The 21,133-nt window shown below is 45.7% G+C and overlaps 1 protein-coding gene across 2 annotated transcripts in view; it reads left to right on the forward strand.

Moving 5' to 3' along the window:
* The window catches only part of LOC135385929 (adhesion G protein-coupled receptor L3-like), a 317,487-nt gene that overhangs the window by 292,145 nt on the left and 4,209 nt on the right, over positions 1–21,133 (forward strand). For both annotated transcript variants that reach the window (XM_064615560.1, XM_064615561.1), the window contains exons 11-19: positions 3,994–4,172; positions 4,401–4,456; positions 4,533–4,644; positions 7,566–7,672; positions 7,816–7,918; positions 8,788–9,038; positions 11,248–11,314; positions 14,374–14,459; positions 14,576–14,705. In XM_064615560.1, coding sequence (XP_064471630.1) covers positions 3,994–4,172; positions 4,401–4,456; positions 4,533–4,644; positions 7,566–7,672; positions 7,816–7,918; positions 8,788–9,038; positions 11,248–11,314; positions 14,374–14,459; positions 14,576–14,705 — 1,091 coding nt within the window. The remainder of the gene's footprint in view (positions 1–3,993; positions 4,173–4,400; positions 4,457–4,532; positions 4,645–7,565; positions 7,673–7,815; positions 7,919–8,787; positions 9,039–11,247; positions 11,315–14,373; positions 14,460–14,575; positions 14,706–21,133) is intronic.

Raw genomic sequence — 21,133 nt, forward strand, 5'->3', positions numbered from 1 at the left:
AGCGGCCACCGGAAACGAAATGCGAAATGCAGCGGAATGCGAAAAATAGCAAACATACCGCGAAAACGTGGATTTTTAGGCCTATAGTACGGTACGAAAGACACATCAACACGAGAGTTTCTTCATACGGATTACGGAATGAAAGATAGATCCTTTACGACCACTCTGACTTTACAGACCAACAATACATAGAGCAGGTTTCCCAGGAGAAGCATTTAAAGGCATCTCCCTTTTACGATAACTCCAGATGTCTAGCGCCAGCTAACGTGAAAATGCCTCCGAAATAGGCGAAAATATTTTGTGGGCGATGGTTTCTCAATGGTGTCAACCACTAAAAAAATAAATAAAAAATAATTAACGAGATCCGTGGTGGTCGAGTCACGCGATTGGATCGCCTTACGTGGAGTGAGTAATAATTGTCTTTGATGGCGAATTCCAACTGTGAGACCAAAGTATCTTGAAAGTAACGAAAGTAACTTTTAAGAGTGTTGAATGCTATATCTTCGTACTTTTAAATATTGTATATTTAGTACTATACCTATTTACTTTTTCTCCGGTACTCAGTAACTCAACTTAAGTAGTATAGTTGTGATGTTGTACAAGCGTGCACAACCGCTGCCGTTGCATCCATACGCGACTAGACGACACGTTTTTTTGTTTTTGTTTTTCTTTTGCTAGAAATATAAAAGGCTCAAAGAAAATGATTGTTCCGGAAACTCTCAGTCCACGCGTGAGGTATAGTTAGCTACCGGCAACATGCGCAAAGTTCCAGTGAGTGAGGCTCATTGCGTGGGCAACTTACACGTCAGCTTGCACGCCGGCACCAGGGACCTTCGAGCTCGTGCTCTGTGCATATGTCCATGGTTGATCGTGCGTGTACCCCCCCCCCCCCCCCCAATTCGGTACTGCTGTATTTGTTGACATTTTTTCCTTCCTGGTATGCCTTTTATCACGTAACTGCACAGTTGCAAAGTTCGCGCGGTAACAGCGCCATCTGTAGGTTCCATTGTGAGCGCATCTGTGTGCACTGGTATATACGCGCCAACAATACAACACGAGGTATGCGATGTAAATAACATTCGTTAGGAGAAAGGCACAAAATGAAGAAAAGTCGCAAACTGATCAACGACATATTGTCAGAAGAATGATATCCGTGTGTTTCTTTGCATAACCATCCATCCACATTGTCTGAAGTGTTTGGTGTAGTGCCATATTTTCTCACTGTGTGTAGTGGTTGCACAAAATTTTATTAATTGACGTACATTGTGAACGACGCTGGGCCTGTTTTTAATTGTTACAATGATAAAGACGCGATGAACAGTTCTTTTATTTCAGGTTATGCGAACCACCCGAATTTCTAAGGAAATCGTTTTCTTATGGGAATTGATAAACTGCAAGGTATCAAACACCCAAGTCGAACAACACCACAGTTTTCGTTTTCATTTCGTAAACTACCAGAGAGAAGATAGATCAGAACTTTGCTAAATTTATACATGCGTAAATGAAGAATGAAGTAGACATTGAATACCAGGAGTACAAGTCCCATTCAGCGTGTATGGCTGACAGACACTGTTTCATTGAACGTTAACATAAAATGAAAGGAAGCTCCATGCATGTTCAATTCAGACAGGAGCTCGGGAACGCAGTGTCTTGCGAAGCAACGAAAAAAAATATCTGCAGTTTGCAAGATAAGGACATGAGATTGAATTTTATGGAAACGAAGAAACAAAGACAAACGAAGCAGCAGCAGCATTGATCTGCAAGAATCAAATGTGAAGGTTCAGGGGAAAACAAAGGACCCCGTGTCGCGGAGGAGCTTTGCGAAGAGAAAGAGTAAAAATGACAAGCGCAGCGAATGGACAGAGAGCGGGGGCTGTTTGGTTTGTTCCGACATGAACGTGACCAGGAAGAAGACGTGAATAACCAAGGTGCTTCACAAGGAAAGCGCTACACAGCCTCAAGAGATCGAAACGAACCTGTCAAGGTTTTCTACGCGTTTCTTTTTCAGGCTTCTCCTTCACTGAAGAGCAATTCAGCTATCAACTCGCACGTCTATAATCAAGTCATCCTCGCATTCTTGAAACGTAATATTGGCTTGTTGCGCTGCGATTATGTGCTGTGTATTTGTCGTAAACTTAGTCCCTCACTGAAACCCCCACATCAGGCATGAACTATTATCTATTACCTTTAAAACTATTATCTTTTTGAGTGTATTGTTTCGGTGATACTTTGTAGACATTGTTACTAATATTAATGCTCATAATTGTTGTAGCCCTCATATGCTCATTAGGGAAGAGACTACCAGGGAGTGTTTCCCTCTGTCTCCTCCACTCTATGCATTTGTGTATACAGTGTCTGTGAAAAGAAACCCAATCGATCAATCAATCAAAAGTCGTAAAAGAAAAAAAAAAGAACCGGAAAATTATATTTTCGAGAACAAAGTATTGTAACGAAACAATTATATTTCCAAACACCCATACTTTTAAATAGGTTTCGAATAGATGCAAGGACCACAACTAAAAAAAAAACTCTCCATTGTTACACTGACCACAGTAGTTCAAAGTTATCTGCATTCCTCTGGCCCTTTTTTGGAACATCTTGTTTTCTAATATTGTCATGTATTTACATGACAGGTGTTACCATGTAAATGCCATTATGAATATGTGTGCTGCTATGTATGAAATGATGCGTTAGTTATAGTGTTACCGCTGTAGTTACACTTTTTCTTAACGGCTGCCGCTGTCGCAAGAGGAGCCCAGTGGCCAGTGCCAGCTTTTTGTTCTGGGTCCTTACATCCTGTCAATACGACATAAAGGATTCAATTCAAATATATTCACTTCTGAAGTAATACATCTACGCTCGTTATCTACATGCGAACTAGATGTAGATGACTATATCGGCAGAAGTGTAACCAACTGGTATAAAGAAAAGTTGAACCGCACTATGTTACGCAACATCTGTGCGTTCTCATAAACGAAGCAGGTCTTGCTAGTCGATGGAGCTCAGACTCTGGTATTTGCCACGTTGTTCCTGTTGATGGTTTACTTCATTCATTCTGTGTGGGTATTAAATTCCTTCAATATGAATAGGTGCCTGCCCAAGCTGCACAACATCTTGGCCCAATATCGGCTGAGCACTGGCAATACCTGACCAATATTGGTCCAATCCTTGACCAGTATTGTCGATATGCAGCCAACATTGGGTCATTATATTTTGCTGCTTGGGTAGGTAAGAGAGTGGTTGACGTGACCTGAAGGTTGCTGGTGTGGTTCCCAGCCGAAATAATGGTACCGTGATGTTACACGTAAGCTCTGTCTGCCCAGTGTGGCGACATGTGGCACGTGCCGCAGGGTAGGACTGCGGATAATTTGGACCACCTGGGGTTCTTTTGACGTGCGCCGAAAATCTCCGACACACGGTGCTGGAAGCAATGTTTACCTCCCCCACATTGCTACCGCCCTCGGCCGGGATCGAACCCGCGATCTTGAGCTCAGCAAACCAGCACGTTACCGACTGAGCTACCGAGGACGCGTTCCCAGCCGAGGATGCCAGCTGTCCGGTGTCAGGGGACAAATCACGCGATCTTCCGCGATGCGCGTTAAACACCGTGCGCTGAGATTTTAGTACACGCTAAAAACCCTCAGGTGAACAAAATTAAATATACTGGCCATCTACTCTTGCAGCGTGTAACGAGAATTTCATGCTCACATCATCACGGTTTGCAAAATGATATCTCCCTCTGGGATTGGAAAGCGGCCGTAGACATGACATCACTGATTCACTGTAATCAGTGGTGTATGTAAGCCATATTGTAAGCATGAAGCAGGGCCCTTTGTATAACATCTTTACCGTGGGAAGAAATCGCGTGGAGACCCATATTTACAACGTTTGGCTACCACAATACCTGACCACACATTCTTTGTGTTTTCGTGCAACACAGCATTTTCCAGCAAACCCTTTAAGCTGAAGCACTTTATCAATCTTGCTGTACAGACAGCTACAGCGTCGGGAGCGTACGGGCCGTGCTTCTTCTACGGGGTCTAGGGTCCCTCATGAACAACGAACATATTCAACTCAACAGTGACATGCTCATCGTCGCATTCCAGCCACCTCTCAGAGCTCCCGACGAGAATGTTTCTACCCAATTTGACGTGACCATGGACTACCGTGAGGTCAGTTTTCATTACTATCATACGTTCAGATTTCTGCGTGCAATCGGAACGCATTATGGAAACGTCAGGGCGTTGCCCTTCCTGTAAGCTAAAGCATTGGACTGCTAGTACGTGGGAGCAGAACACGTCGATTACCAATGCCTGATGTGCATTTGAATTGTCGTTAAATGTGCATTTAGGTTTGAGTGCTCGAATCGAACGTCGGTATACGTCTAGCTTGCATTCCAGGAAAGCCATGCTCCCGAGAACAAGCTTGACTGCGCATCTATTTGGAACTCGACCTGGTGAGTACATAGCCCATGAACAATTCGACATTCGTGTACCTAGCTTTTGTACGGATGCACTGATCACACTGCACAGGTTATGGTCAAAGGAAAACTGCCACCTTGCGTTCAATACAGGACATTCAGTAACATGCCGGTGTTCGCAATCTGGCAATGTGGCGACAGTACTACGTCGCACCTGGAGCACGGTACGTATATCCTCCTGTGTTTGCACTTTCCTTTGCCTTGATAAGACGGGCGACTCTAGGCTGGATAAACCAAGACGGCACGAGTGATATGAAATGATGAACGCGAAGCCAAGCAGATTCGTAAAATCACCATCCGTCTTGTGGGATTCCGCCTCCCGAAGTCCCACCTGGGGTGCGGGAACCAACCCGTTAATCCCGACAGTCAAGCCAAGGAACACGAACAGCCAGTTTGCTAGAAAAACCGTTTTAATGATCTCCAAAGAAGCGATAACGAAAGTGGTGTACACTTACATCATAGTGCGCGCCCTTTTCTCAGTGCCCCAGACCGCGGAACGCTGCTTTATCTGCTTTCTGAGCATTACATGCGCGCCCTCCTTGCGCACAAACATGTTCAACATGGACGCCTTCTTCGGGCACCTGTCGCGGGCGCGACACCACAGTCTGCATTCGAAACATATAATCATCATCGCACACGGTACTTTTTTACGCCATTCAGCGTGTAAAAGGGGTGTATTTGTAGACAAACACCGTTTTATTCCATAGGTTTATCTGAAAGGTGGAATAGCAGCAGTGTTCAGAGTATGGTTTCCAAAAGCACCCATCTTGTTCCAACTTACGTAATCATCATCACCGATTGGAAACACCGTTCGAAATAAAAATACACCCATCTCAAACAGTGTTTTAAACGTAGTGGAACCCTCGAAATGGTGTTTTCTGTGGAAATGTGCTCTTTGAAATAGTGCGCCACTTGGAAGGGAGTTTTACAAACCACCCACCTCTATTGTATGGTGTGTGGTTTACGCAATTGTGTGCCATAGGGCAATACATTTACACCGGGAGGTACAATGAAGAAAATACTGTGCACTTCACAATAGATGGTGCACTATATGCGGCCCACGACCTGTGCCGCTTAATACTTTTAGGAATACGCTTAAAATAGGCGTTTTTTCCTTGCATGTGGCACAATAAGTACATTTGGATTTAGAGTGTACGTAACTGGCGGGTACCACACGGTGCACGGTGTTCTCTCTACGAAGTAAAAGCAATTGCAAATTTAATAGAAACTAAGCTTAGAGGCGCACAACGAATAACATAGACGGAGTCAACTCAGTACATACACTTATATAGCAGCCCGACGGCGGACTCTTATGGAAACACATTCTTCATGTGAGTGCACAAGTGCTAAGACGAAGTCACCAGCCCCACCAGTGTCTACATGGAAAAGCTGTTTGACGATGACAGCGAAGGAATTCCAAGAATATCGCTGCACTCCCTGCCCACGCACGTCTTGAAAACACTCTCTAGAGAAAAGCTCGTTGTTGAATCCTCCGCTTTCATCTTGGAGCACGCATGTTCCTTCAGGCTCCGTGTACCCCTTTCACGTCTTCATTGACAGTCTCGTCCAAAAGAATGTTTGAGCACATACACGGAGATTACAGACGTCTCGACGAGTTGCTTCCGGTCGTATGCGGGAATCAGCTCTTGCTAAATACGAGCACGCTCCAGTGGCTTTCTATAGGGGGGATCATGGGCTCCTTTATCCCTAACGTGACGCCTGCAATTCCGGAATGACGGAGCAACACGACTTTTATAGGTGCCCAGCTCCCGATTGTCAGCGGCATTAGAACGGTGCACGTCTGACGACAGTCTATGCTATAAAAGTTATTTGCAGGTCATTGGCGGTTGTACTGAGCGCCACGACTGCTCGAATTTCGTATATATACGGCTCGAATTTCGTATACGGTTGCTTCGTCGAAGTGTGAATATTTGCGTCGTTCAACTTGTTCGGGAATCGTATACGTGTGACTGCCGGTCTCGTAACCTTAAGCTTTATCGAACAACGCTACAAAACTTCTGCAAAAGTACCAATGTTAAAGTGAATCAAAGTTCAAGCATTGAGCGCTGTTGTTCGTTTGATCCACACAGCTATGTTGCCAACTGGATAATGTACCTGCATCCGTGTGCAGGTTATAACGCCTGCGGATAAGGCATGTCACGGTTCAATTGGTTCGGTTTGTCGGCGTAAAAATGTAATAAAGACGCGTGTGCTATCATGGGTGATGTTGTATTACAGTAGCTGGACTTTTGGAACAACCACTGTCCTTCTTTCTCTTGACCAAAATAATAATAATGAGAAGAATGAACATGTCCCTCAACATCGTGTGTTTGATTACAGCTAGATTACAGTTAAAGTAAGGTACATCTAAACTAATATGTATAACGCGGGGCATCGTTAAGTTATTTTTAGCACAAGTGACAAGTTTTTATTTCCGGCGGCCTTACCACATGCTGCTTTCTCACGGGCGGCACCCACGCGTGGAAGCAGACCGCCATGGCGTTCTTTAAATACGTTCAATGATTTCTAAAAAGCAGCAGCTTCGCTTGCACCTTGTCGCTTCATGCTTTCAACGTGTTTTTTTTACACGAGTCCGTCGAACCATAACCCTACGCGTTACGTTGCAAGTAGCAATGTATTTATAGCATTCGATTGAATTGGATGGCAGAAAAATAAAATGGAGATGATGGTCCCGCAAATGTCGATCCGTTTACACAAGAGCACGTAAAGCACTTGAATGACACGGTGAGAAAGCGCAAAACTACAAAGTGTGGAATAACTCACACACACGAGGTTACCAAGCGATTCCGCTGGTTTCCACATTCTTGGAGTAATAAAGCTAGGCATCAAAGCTCGCTGTCTCGTCCACCGAGGCCTTCAAAATTCGGAAACGACGAATTTACGCGAAGGTGAATAGGGGTGTAGTGTACCTTTGCGTGCCGCACCCCGTAGAGTAGAGCAAGGTGGTGTCCTCGTCGTATGCCCGCGTCATGTCCTTTGCGGCATGTATGGAACGGGTATGCCACAAGATAGTAGATATTGTTACTGTATACATAACATTTGTATACACTTGTGGTAATTCCAGGAGAAGTACATGGTGACCCAACGGGTGCGCGTCGTCATGCTTGGAGGATGCATAGTATGCTTATCTGCAGTTGCTGTGACATTCGTCATTTACGCTTATAATCTCAGGTAAATTTTTGTATATGTTCCCCTTCGTTTGATTTGGAGTTGGAGTTGGACGGACGGACGTTTGATTTCTCTTTAGTGAATCCGCTCTGAGACTGTCTTTTGGCAAAGCTACAGCTCATAAATGTTAACAACTACGTTTTCAGGAGGGACGGGACGGAGCCTTCCGTGATTCGACTGAATTTGCTCATCTCTGTTGCCTTTATCCAGATTGTCTACATCGCAGGAGTACAAGCCACGGCATACTATGTGGGTGTACATTCCAGCATTCTTTGAGATGATTTACGTGCGCGATAGGGCATGGTGCTAGGTGCTTAATTGCTGTGATACTCATTGTACTTTTTAAGACCGGTTGTTGGTAAGCCATATTAATAATTAGTATGGATATTGTATTTAACCTGATATTAGAGAAAGGCTGATTTGTAGTCTGGGTGCGCTACTGCAGAGGCCACCATCGACAGCAGAATGCAGCGTTTGCAGCTACAGAACTGCTAGCGATATTTGTATTACATCTAGATATGCTACATCACCAGAGATAAGCTTTTTAGGGCGGACTCACTTCTGAAGAAAGTCTGTGGGAAATTTTCGTTCGCAGGGTTTTCGTAAACCTCGCTAAATTACTACACGAAAAGGGTACACGTGTGCTCCCCTCGAGTTCATCTAGGCAATGACATATTTTTGAAGACCTGACTCGATGCACTGATTTTTGGCGAATGAAAGTCTGTCAAATTTTCAATACATGGGAGCCTATGGGAGATGCAACAAAATAACTTCTCTGGGCACGCCCGCCCGCGATATTTGGACCAAAATGATGTCATTCCCTAGAGTAACAGTCGGGGAATTGATTGCAATCAGCAAATTCGACAAGCTATACTGCAGTTTTCCAGATCCCTGCGAATCAAAATAATGGTTATGTCGTTTTCTAGCATGTCCTGCATGCTGGCGCTGATTACATTACTTCCTTAAAGTGCAGGAGGAAAGCAAAGCGAAGAAAGCAATTTTGTGACGCTGCAGCCAACTCTCTTCCGAAGCGAGCTTTAACTGGACCGCATGAGTCCGCCATAAATCATGATGTCGCCCAGCCTTAAGGTTAATGTCAATCTGATAAAATGTTGCAGGAGGTGTGCTACAGCGTGGCTATCCTTTTGCACTACCTGTTCCTGGTAGCAAGCTTTTGGATGCTGTCGTACGGAATCCAGTTGTATCGGAGGCTGCGGAATTCCAGCGCTCTCTCCGCGGCTGTGCCACCAGGTTCTGTGTTACCCAGCCAGAGGACACGGGATTATTGCCTACTATCCTGGGCTCTTCCTGGTGCTCTGGTCCTATTATCATTCGTCGTCAACCCAAGGGGCTACGAAGTTCGTCGCTAGTGAGTGTCGTATGCTGAAATTTAAACTGGGTTCAACTTATCTCGAACATGAAACCATATGTGACGAGGTTATATAGAGGCTGCAGTGATGCGGTTGCGGAGGCTGCAGTGACGAGGTTGGAGTTACGCGCATATTGTAAGCCTTTGAAATATCAACTTCATGCAACTACCCGCAGAACGTCATAAATTCTTCTAGGCATACGATACAGCCTCTGAACAGGAACAGATATTTGAGACAAGACTAAATTGTCTGTGACTGAGCGCACGAGACTTTGTTTGTTCTTGCGTAATGGTAATGTTTGCAATACTTTACATAATAAATCTCCATTTTATTTTTTCTTGAAATCAACCAACCAACCAACCATAACGCGTTTCCCCTCATCAATTAGCTTTTACTCAGCTCAAAAGTTGTATTGAAAGTTTGAGGGGAACCAAGTCAATATCGCGACAAAGCTATACGTAATAGACGTACAACGTACAAACAAAAGAAACTTACAACAAACTAACGTTAGCCTCATCCTCAAATACGTTTTTCTTTTTTGCTAACTCATCAGGCGTTGTTCGTTCAGTCAGCCTTCTGTCATGCGCAGAAACACAGCTTGTTTTCTTGCGTGCGCTACATGAGCCTACAGCATGTTTCAAGAACTTCGACTTGACCACTGCTCTAATTTTCTCGAAGTCATTGCACAACATGCTAGAATACTGATGGCAACAAACGCTAACACAAATCTGCTTCTGTGACAGCTTACAAAATGTGTCGCGATTAGGGCTGGTCACTTAATCGAATAATCGTGTTACGATGCAAAAGTGGTATCAAATGACTGAAATTCAAGACTTGGGGTTGTCTTGTAGTTCCGTGACACTTTGCACCATAACTATGGCAGCCGGGCAAAAGGTTGTTCTGATTAAAATCATGGGTGAGGACGTCCCGGATGAAATATAGGTAACGCAGTATTTTCTCTTCTTTTGCTCCGTTCAGCGTGTAAAAGGGATGTCATTGTACATAAACGTGAGTGCGAGCAACACGTAAAATGGACGCGAAGGGAGTTCAAAAAGCTGCAGTGCTGGTGTTGTGCTGTCCGTACGGCATCCCGGTGTGCCTTTCGCTTTTCTTCGTCGTTCCAGACAAAGCAGAAAAATAATTCCCTTCCAACGGCACAAGGGGTCATTCCTAGCTAGAGAAGGAATTAATCGCGTGCCATTCTTAATGAAGGCAGTAGTAATCAACCACGATAATTATGACTTGAGAGGGCGCGTGCGATAAGAGAAAATGCGGCATGCGTAAAGACGTCATTTCAAAGTGGACTGATTGCCTGCTTGATAACGAGCCTCTCAAACTATGTATAGTGCACATAACCAGTTATAGCGTCAGTACATAGCGTCATGCTTACTTTAACAAACGTTGCATATATGTATGTTGTTGCATTCTAATATTATTAATACAAAAGAAATACTCACGCGTCGTGCACTTTGTCTAAAAGCGCGCACCTTCCACTTTGGCAAGAACGCGCTATTGCGTTCATAATCGGATGGTGCGGCTGAGACTCCTTTCATAGTGAACGCCACGAATCGACTCCTCATATTTGATTTCTACATTCTTGATACCAAACTGCGTCTTCATGGTGCAAAGGAAACCAGCCGTCTCGGATACGATATCAGGTAATGGCGTCTATGGCTGCGTTCCAATACCTCGCGCCCGCGAAGCCGCCTGACTAGGCAGCTGAGTAGACACCTTTGCTTGTTACTAGTATTGGAACAGGCTTGCCTAGCCGAGGCGCCATCTCGTTGCTCACGCAGGAAATGCGTACGGCGCAAGCGCAGCAGGTACTAGCGTTTCCCGCTGTCAGCCATCCCGGCTGTCAGATGGTCAGGCGTATAACTAGACTGCATCGATGCGCACTAGGCGGTAGCCGACTGAATAGCGGACTTTGCGAGATTTGGGACGAGACTTAACATGGCGGCACTTCCGGTTAGACTGCTAGGCAGTCGACTAACCGGGGTATTGGAACGCAGCCTATATCTGGGCGCCAGTTTAATGGGTAAGCCTTGACAAGAAGCCCCGTGTGTGCAGTGTTGACTCTGAATGCTTACTGTGGAGTCATCGAGGCGCGTTCCTTATCTGAAAGGCATGGCGTCTCAAAACTCATTTTGGCCGTAAACCACACGGTGAATGTTTATTTACGGACGGTATTTTCCCTGTTCGTTTCAGTTGCTGGCTTTCAATACAGCGAGGAATGCTTCTCTCATTCATCGTGCCCATATCCATTTTGATAGTGGTAAGTATTGAAAACGTCGTCGAGAAAATATGCAGGAATCGCGCGTCCCCGCACAAGATGATTGCAGAGTGCAGTTCTTGCATCTGCGCGCCCGTTAATACATCAGGAAGCGTTATTTTATGCAAACACGTATAACAGAAATATACGTAGGTACATTTTTGTTGTTGCTGTCCCTTCCTAAACTGGTATATTATGCAATCTATGCACTGCACGTCACGCTGGTTTGGAACGACTGCAAAAGACGCGGCGTGTGTGGGGGAAAGTTGCCTCCAGATTTTCTGTTCCGCCCCGAACGCGTAACGCTGAAACCTCTTTGTTCGCTGTTGTTGACAGACATACACCGATGTTTTCATTTATATAATGTAACAGATAACGTCTGAATCCACTCCTCGTTATTTTCACTTTACTGCACCACATAACTTTAATGTAACCTAAACAAGTGAACAAAAGAGAGAGAAAAGAACTGATGTTCTGAGGGCTGGAACAACATAGAAGGGACAATCACATACAAGGCCTCAAGTTGCTCAGTTTCAGGTAATCCAGAAGATGTGGGTTCAAGTCCTACAGCCTGGCTAACCTTTTCAGTGATTTCCATCTTTCATCATAAGTAAACAAAGTTCCCGACGAAACTCTATCCACAACTCGACATCCGACGCAGTGTCCGCAGGTTTATTTCGTTTACACAGCAGCTCCCAACTCCGGTAGATCGAGCTGTCTATTTGGGGGGATCGGATACAACGCTGCGAGGCTCACACGCACACATGGCGACGGCGAGACTGCGGGGCGCGTTTATATTTGCGTATCACTTGGTCCGCTCGGCACTCGCAATTAATTGGATGAAGGGATTCGCGGAAATCGAATTACGCTGGGCCCAGGCTGGCATCGTACGTTCCTACCGGAACGGCACACTTTCGCTCTAATGAACTGGATTCGAAGAGGGTGAGTCGAAGACCGGACCCCAAAGTGAGATAACACGCCATTCGCTGCCTAATCGAAGGCTTCCCTTTCGTTTCGTGCGTACGCCTCGCTAACAAGGACTGCCAATTGATTAATTGACGAGAATCAATACGGGAGTTGCAAGTAAACATGTCCCATCTCTTGTTAGTTTACACGGCGCAGGTGCCGGTCAGCGTGGGCGTTCCGTAATCATCTCCACTTCAGAGAAAGAACCCTGGGTACCATAGCAACTAAGTGTTTTCTCGTACCCGTTTCGTCCACTCTGCGTGTAATTGGTTCTTCCTCTTTATGATGGTAGCTATAGTGGCTGTGAGGGTGTCGAGAAAAAAAAAGGGGGGGGGGTTATATGTTTATCAAGACACAAAGAAAGGAAAGGTTAGCCAGGCAAAGAGCCGGCTTGCTATTTCGAAAAAAAAAATAGGGGGAAACGAAAAAGAAAAGGAAGGAAAGAAAGAAGAAAAAGGGGAGAATCGAAAAAAAGGAAGAAAAGAAAGAAGAAACACGGGAAAAACGAAAACTGATGCGCTTTAATACATAGACAAGGAAACGAAGCTGTGCTGATGGCTGCCGATTTTGGCGCTTCGCCCGTGGTACAATTACGTTTACCTTCTTTCTTTTTTCTTGTTCGGTGACAAGGTAGTAAGAATCCGCAGTACGGCACTGCCTAACAGGAGGGGGACGACATCTGCGGCAGCTTTATCTGCATTTAGCTGCTGAGTGTTTGGTCCGAGTCAAGCCAAAGTGGCGTGCCTCTCTGTTCTTACAATGCTTGCTGGTTCGTTACCGTAAGTTAAAGTATAGCTCAAAACGCGCCATTATGCAGCGTGTTTCGCTCTGTGTAACCTCTGTGGTATTCCAATACCTCAGTGACAGTAAACATGAAATAAAGATTGTCATATCACAAGGTTATCCTCAATCAGAATTCGCGTTAAGCAGGGCAAAGCAGGGCTCGAAACTGTTATTCCGGTTCAAGTTCCGGTTCAAGGTTATCGGTTGGGTTCGGGTTCAGCGCAACCAAAATAACGGTTTGAACCGATATTAATTAATATCAGGTTCCGGCGATGGCTTGCCCGTTCTCCTTCCTTCCTTCCTTCCTCTTACTCCCTCGCCTCTACACTTGATAGGTACAAAAAACCATGTAGTTCACAGCAGATCATCCTTTACTGTACGGAAAAGTGCTGGGAAATGGCGTACAGCATACCATTGAACTCCATTGCAAAAGGCTATCGCCAAGTTCTAAAGAAAAAAAAAGAGAAGAAAGCGGTCACGTGGTAGACAGGACAGGAGTATCCCAGAGTACCATACGCAGGCCCGCGCGCTGCTCCCTGCTCCCCGTTGGAAAGAGGGCGAGAGGCCGTTCCTGTGTTTCCTTCCTCCATGCCCTGGACTACACGCCGACCTCTTTGCCGTGGTCGCTGGAGGTCTGCGTTGCTTGTGGATGTCACTGTAGAACTGTTAATATTTACGTCGCCTTCACACTGCGACGCTGAATGAAAGGAACCAGCCGAGGCAACAATGCAAAGTGTAGCTGTCGTGTAGCACATATATATATATATACAGGGTGTTTCAGTTAAATCCCCGGGCTAAATAATTCGCGAACCGGTGCACCAATCGAATAACTTTCTTTTTTACGTACTTTTTTTTAAGTATCTGTCCAATACCGCCTACAAGATGCGCACAGCGTGAATGAGCGGGAGGCGCTCATTATTTAAATAAAAATGCAAATGAGTTTCGTAAAAAAGCGTAACTTCTAAAGCAGGGCGCTGTCGGTATTAAAATGGGTACTACCCCTTTTGGGACCTTCAGTGGACACCTTTCAGAGAAAAATCTGCCACCGAAGCGGGTCATTTGTTGCAGTAATTAATTGGTTTCGGTTTACGTATTTTTGTCGCGGCTGGTCGCGGCGAAGCGCAAAAAGACGCTCTTTCACTCCCTTATCCATCAATGATTTACGTCCTTACACCAATGAATTACGTCCTTTTGCGCTTCGCCGCGACCGGTTTGGAACTTTTTCTTTTCTAAATCATTTTCGGTGTCAGGATGCAATTTGTATAATGTGTAATGCTAGGGGGATATGCCTTTCATTCATTTTCAACTCACAGGTGAACACAACGCTGATGGTTCTCGTCCTGAGGCACTTCTTTGCTCAACGGCCAGTTACTCACAAGAACGAAATTGAAAAAATCAGGTAAGCTTTGCTCGGTGCTACCCATAATGATTTAAGAGCTACTTTAGACAAAAATTGAAATAGAACACACGGTGATATGAACGCGGTAACGGGTTGCCATTATCATTTGGCTGTAGGTGTTCGCTCCGAGCAGGAGTCATCCTCCTCCCTCTATTGGCTGTGAACTGGTTCTTCGGAGTGCTCGCATTAGAGGACTCTTCAACGGTCATCTTTGAAGGGGTCTTCGCATTCACCAACAGCCTCCTGGTGAGTGGCACTGCAACTGACAGTTATTTCCTGACGCGTCGTCCGGAAAAGAAGGACCCATTGGTCCTCTTCTGCGGCGGTCGATTTGAGTCTTCAGCGACAGCCACATGGTGACCGTTCTCGCTTTGACACACAACAAGAACAGCTGCTACAACTACATAATGACAATGCCCTGCTGTGTTTCACCGCTTCGGTACAGCGCTACCGTACCCCATTATGCGTGAAGAGGTTACGGGAGCGTGGAAGATAGCTCGAATATCACTTTTTTTATTTTATTTTACCATGTGATATGAACATACTACCTCAACGTAAAATGTTTCTTTGCGGAAGTGCGCATTCCCGAGAAAATTTGTTTATAATAGTGCGCGCAGCGGCGGCGATTCCTCCTAGATCCTTCTTGCGTATTGTGACGTCAGATCAGCCAAGCACTTTGATTGGCGCGGAAGGAAGCGAGGGGACGGGTCGACTGCTCTGCTCACAGGGGTGACACACACCCGCCATTGTTGTAACTGCCCTCAAGCGGATGCTTATTGCAAAACAGCCACCTTGTCCTGGTCACACGTCATAGAAAACGTCATTTCGAGCTCATGTGACTGTTTACATGTCGTGTTACCGCTTGCCGATATATTCCCGTCGGCATAAAGCCAAGAGATAAACGTATTTTGCCAGCGTAAAGTATGCGGTGCTTCTTCCGCGCGGCGACATGGCAGCCCATTTCTCCTTAGTTTAAGTACATACATCGCATCGGCTCAGTGCGTCTTAACACGCGGTCGTCATCACGGCTTTGGAAGTCGTCAACAGCACGAGGTCTTATGTACAAAAGTGCGCCTTTTACTGCGATATTATTGGATAAAAATAATTGCCGTGGTCGAAAGACGTCCAAAACGTCGCACAGAAACAACAAACGCGTTGTTTACAAACGGTTTGGCCGCTGATCACGGTGACGGTGATGGTGATGTGATAAAGAAAAAAATGGGGATGTAAGTTTCGACGAAGTCGAACTGGCTACCCCAGTGCGCTTACACACAGAAAGTACAAACACGGGCGCGCGGCCATCTTTAAGGTTACGTGTGCGTTGACGTTTGGACTGTGACGTGTGGACCTGGCAAGGATGCATTGCGTTCGCCAGAGCACGCTTTCGTCTGTGGAGCAATACAATGGGCGCATTAAGTGGCGACTACAGAGTCAAAAGAGTCATGACTCGGCCAAGCGCAATTCCGGTGCTCGTAACTCGAGTCAAAATTTATGACACCATCTCAAAAGCGGCCACGGAGCCAAAGAGACAGGGACGGAAGCGAAGTGACGCAGTTCCGTCAGCTAGCAGACGAGACGTGTTTTGCCGCATGGATGCCTGCATGGATTCTCGTTCGACCTGCACGTATTTACAACGATGTACGATGCTCAAAAGAATCAATCAAGACTCAGTTGATCGACTCACCAAAGCATAAACCCAAAAACCCAAAACCCCTCTCCAAAAACTCCAAAAACCCAAAGCGGGAATAGTGTGAGGTGAAGCGTGTATCCTCGCCATGCAGGCGAGGATTTGGAGAGTTAAGCAGAGGCTCCTTGTGGGGTTAGACAAAGTCACTCTTTTTTGAGCCAAAAAGCCGCTACTTAACGCGGGAGGTGAAGGAGAGAGAAAACCGAAACCGTTTGCGCTCTTCTTCTTTTCTCTGACCCATGAAAACTAAATCCCAAGGTGCAGCGGGGCTTTCGCAACACGGCGCTCTCCGGTGGGCCATCCATGCAATTTCTGAAATCGTCTATTGTGACAATGTTAGTAATATATTAATAAGGTCAAAGCGGAATCTCTATTTCAAGATCTTAGAAAAGCTTCATTCTGTGCATAGCACCCGCAATGTGAACTCGAGCACTGGGTAGCGACTGGTGCTCGCAAAGTACTTACTGTAGACGCGACTGTGACGGTAATTTGCTTTTCCCACGTCAATTCTGATTAGCCTTTTCAGTCACGTAAGTTTCGCACTGTAGTACTAAACAGTCACTAGATTTCTTAGACGAAACAGCTATGAAATAACGTGCAGACACCACGGAGAATTCCACACACGCCAGAACCTATCCTGCCCGTGACTTGAAAGTATCACGTGATACGGCTGACCGAGGCGCCGCTAGTGTTCGTTCTCTAGGCGAATGGAGAAGGAGCTCATTTGACCCGCGAGATTGAAAGCTCCTTTGCTCACCAGGATTGGATGCTGCACTCGAACTTTATGGGCACATTCCAAGTCTTGTAATCCGAATTTCTACTCCTGACATGGAGTGTTATACCCCAAAGAGCCGTGCGGTTCTTCCCGAAGCGCATTTTCCGGGTCTATTAGTCAGGTGTACTCTGGCCCCCTGCTTCCTATCAAAATTGCATGGTCCCTGGCCGAATCCAGCCTACCGATGCTCTGCAATCAATGCTCTTTTGACCTTTCTGGACACGGCTTCGATCCTTATTACGAAGGGGCTCATGATCTCATTCCCCGCATCACCACCAGCAATGGGGTGAGGCGAAACTCCCGGTTCATCATTATAAAATGAAGTTGTTGTTATACCCCAAACGCACTGTCGCACACAATCTGGATCAGCGAGCAATCCTGGTCACCGCAATCTCTGTGGATACGCCTGCGCCGTGCGTGATCGTGATCGAGGTCGTGATTCAGGTGTTCATTTGACGCCGCCTGGCGAGAGCTTGACACAGTGCCCACCGAAGTTTCAAATGAAAATGGAAGATTGGTTCAGGATGTCTGTTCGAATGAAATTCACATTACACCAAATGCTACTTCAGCTATTTCAGCGTTTTTTTCCATGTTGTTTTCTTCGTGCGGGCCGCCGCCATCGACACCATCTTGCCAGCACGGAACCGGCAGGGCGAAGTATACCGAGTAGGCGAGGGAGAAAGGGAGACACCGAACCAGTGCCAACCCTCCTTGAAGTGCGTAATCACGTTCGAGACAGGGGACAAGTGTCCCCGTCGTTGATCTCTTCGCCTAGACTCGCTTCGTCCGCACCTGACGGCGATCGCGATCGCTGCCTAATGACGATGTGAAACCTGCGTCAGTGCGTGTGGGGTTTCAGGAGACCGTTGATAACGTCATCGTGAAGCTACCGTGCCTACCGGAACGAATGGCCGCGTGCACGACTCAGAATCTTATCAGCCGGGTGGGTGCGGTAGACACAGTGAAGTAACGGCCGTTACGCTAACGGACTTAGATTTGCCGTCTGACTAGGGTATAACACTCACTATTTATTTCCGAGCCATCCTATCCCCCTCTCACTCCTTTCTACGTTACGCTCCCCTCCCTGCTTCCGCACCATCCCCGTGCTGCTAGAGTGACCATATGCGCGCTATGCACGTGAAGAAAGATATGAGGTATGCATTTGTTGTGATAGTGTCAACGAAGTGTACACTGTTAAAACTTTGTACTCTACTCTTCAGGTTGCAAACAAGAAGCGCTTTCACTAAATCACAATTAATCAAGATTGGCTCTCTAGACAACGCCAACCCCATGCATTGTCAGCAAACTGAAACTATCATGCACATCCTACTGCATTGCTGTGCATATGCTGCGGTGCGGGAGAAATGCCATTGCAGGAACTGTACGGTGGATGATGGCCTACATCCCAAAGGCTCTTTCACGGAAAGACACTCCAAAATTCGCAGCCTCGTCTACTTTCACTTCTACGTCTACGTCATTTTTCTTTCACTTTCTTTCTTCGTCTACTTTCTCCAGGAATCCGGCCTCGCTCAAAGGCTCGAAGTACTGCTCGGACTTCTCGGCAACTCTGCAGTGACAGACCTAAATCTTAAATTCCTCCGTCGTCATCATTCCTTCATCTGTTATCACACCATCTCATCTCATCCTGGCTACAGTCGTGACGCAGCCCACATATGTGAGGCCAACAACGGCAAGCCGGTTCTTCGTCACCACCACCACCACCACCACCACCACCACTGTTAAAACAGAAGGGATTGGGGGGTAATGGCATAATCGGCTCGCCGTTGTTGGCCACACAGAAGTGGGCGTCGTCACGACTACAGCAGAACAGAACACTGTTAAATCACAACTTCACCGCATAGCACGCTACTATGCAACCATCATTCCGAATGGTATCATTTTGTGTCCTGATTTGTTGAAAATGGGAGAAGGCGCCTATTTAGGACAAATTATGCATGTCCCAGATAGGCGCCGCCCCCTGTTTTGGACAAATCAGCACACATAATGATATCATTCGGAACGGCGGTTGGCCAGGAGCGTGCTATGTGGTGAAGTTCTGCTTTAACAGTGTACAAGTGCAGGAACAATGGATTAAACGTTATGACTGGCGTCCCAAGCTCTCAGACAGAGCTAATAAAACTCTGGGTTAGGAGTTGCTTTTCGTAGGCCTTGTCCGGTGCAGCCTCCTCTGATCTTAAACGATCTTCTCTTGGGTCCATGCAGGTTAAAAAAAAAGTAAATAAACGGTACGAAATGGGAAGACAAGAAAACTTTCTCATTACCCAGCTTCATTGCTGCTGCAGCGAGGAGCGAATGTGTCATTAGCTCGTATTACCTGGGTGTTCGTATTACTGGAAATACCCATATTCAGGCTTTGTAAGCTGATAGAAAAGTAAATTGGGTTTCTTGAGAGGCAAAAAGAAAAACTTTTTTTCTAAAAGGGTCTTTAAAAAAAGCTTTTGAAGACGTAGAGTTTGGGAATCCTCCTTCTTCCTTTCTCTAACGCACGCGTGCGGCAAAGACAAGATCACTAATTTGTTGAACTAAGATAAAAAAGAAGATAGGAACCAAGAGATAAGCAACAAGGTCACTAATTTAGACAAATCGTGCAGTATGAACTTATTAGACTGTGCTGGTAGTGTGGCACACAACGCACAAGTATAAAATAGATCAGGCTACAACGTACACCTGATATACATAGCATAGGTCTGAATGTTTTCACAGATTGTTTGCACCTATAGGGATCAAACTATTGGTACGCAGCAGTGTTGGGGATTTGAGGAAACAATTCGGATTTGAATCAAATCCGCATTTTGCAGAAGAAGCTAAATCAAATCCAAATCAAGTCAGGATTTTAATTTTTTCGAGTATATCAAATCACTTAAATCCGTATTTATTTTCAGCACGCCAAACAAAATCCCTTTTAAAATTCGGATTTTTCAAATCCATCACAAATCGGGAAGAGGAAATAACACTGCTGAACGTCTGTGGAATGGTTTCAGAATCTACCGCAGTTTTCGAAGCTCGGATTTTTACACAGAATACCGAATTCTTAACAGTTGCGTAACTAAGAAACAGAGGCGAAACATGGAAGACATCTACCTCAGTGGAGCTCCATGAGTACATATATAATGCGGCAAAAAGAAATCGGAACTTGATTGCAGGACGCATATTGTGCTCCGGGAAACGCCGTGCTTATTACTTCCTTGTCGCAGGTCTTGGTACGGTACACCTGCCGCGTGATACATTTCTTGCTGTGCAGTATGTATACGAACGATAACAAAGAACTGTGTGAAATAAAGAGATGCGAGAGGGGGGGGGCAGCATAATGATACAGCACTGCAGAAATCGGTGAGGAGTTGGAAGGATAAGATGGGGCCTAGCGCTTCTTTTTTCTTTCGCTCATGAAATATGTAGGTCATATAACAATAACTTTATTTCGAGATGATGAGTGGGGAGTTTCACCGCCACGGGCGATACTCTACCCGATTGCTGGTGGTGATGTGGGGACTGATATAATGTGCCCCTTCACAATAAGGAACTAAGTCCTACATAGGCCGTAAATTGGCCTAAGCAGTATTGGCCGAAGCAGTATTGGCCGAAGCAGTAAGCAGCTGCTTGTATCCTATGATGAGTCGCGGAGGTTTTCTCGGTGGCCTGTTTGCCAGAATACTGAAGCACATTGGATTTACTGTCAGCATTACATTACACAGTACAGCAGAGGTAACCAGAGCCGTAGCAAGCATTGCGCCACAGTCGCGCAAGCATTCACGTCGCTCATGCATATAAAACGTGATTCAATCCAAATCCAAATCTGAGCAAAACGTGATTCAGTCCAAATCCCTAAGCAAAAATGTGATTCAATGCAAATCAAAATCGTTGAGCAAAAGTGTGATTCAATCCAAATCCAAGTCATAATGAAGCCGCCAATCAAATCCAAATCAAATCTACCAGCCTGTTCTGTGGACTTAAATCAAATTAAATATTTCAAATCCCTATCGCATCGTGAATCAATTTTGCCCATCTGAGGGTCCTCTCATGTTCGCTGAAATCTCAGCACACATCGCTCTGTCTGAGCAAGTTTAGTTTCACTATCATTGTGCACTGTCACTGTCAATTATTGTACGCTGTCACTTGTCATATGCATCATTATTTTACACTAAACACTCACATGACGATACAGCCTGCACATAAATTCATGAAAGTCGGATG

This window comes from Ornithodoros turicata, chromosome 2, assembly GCF_037126465.1.
Source record: "Ornithodoros turicata isolate Travis chromosome 2, ASM3712646v1, whole genome shotgun sequence".
In the NCBI taxonomy this organism is placed as follows: domain Eukaryota; kingdom Metazoa; phylum Arthropoda; class Arachnida; order Ixodida; family Argasidae; genus Ornithodoros; species Ornithodoros turicata.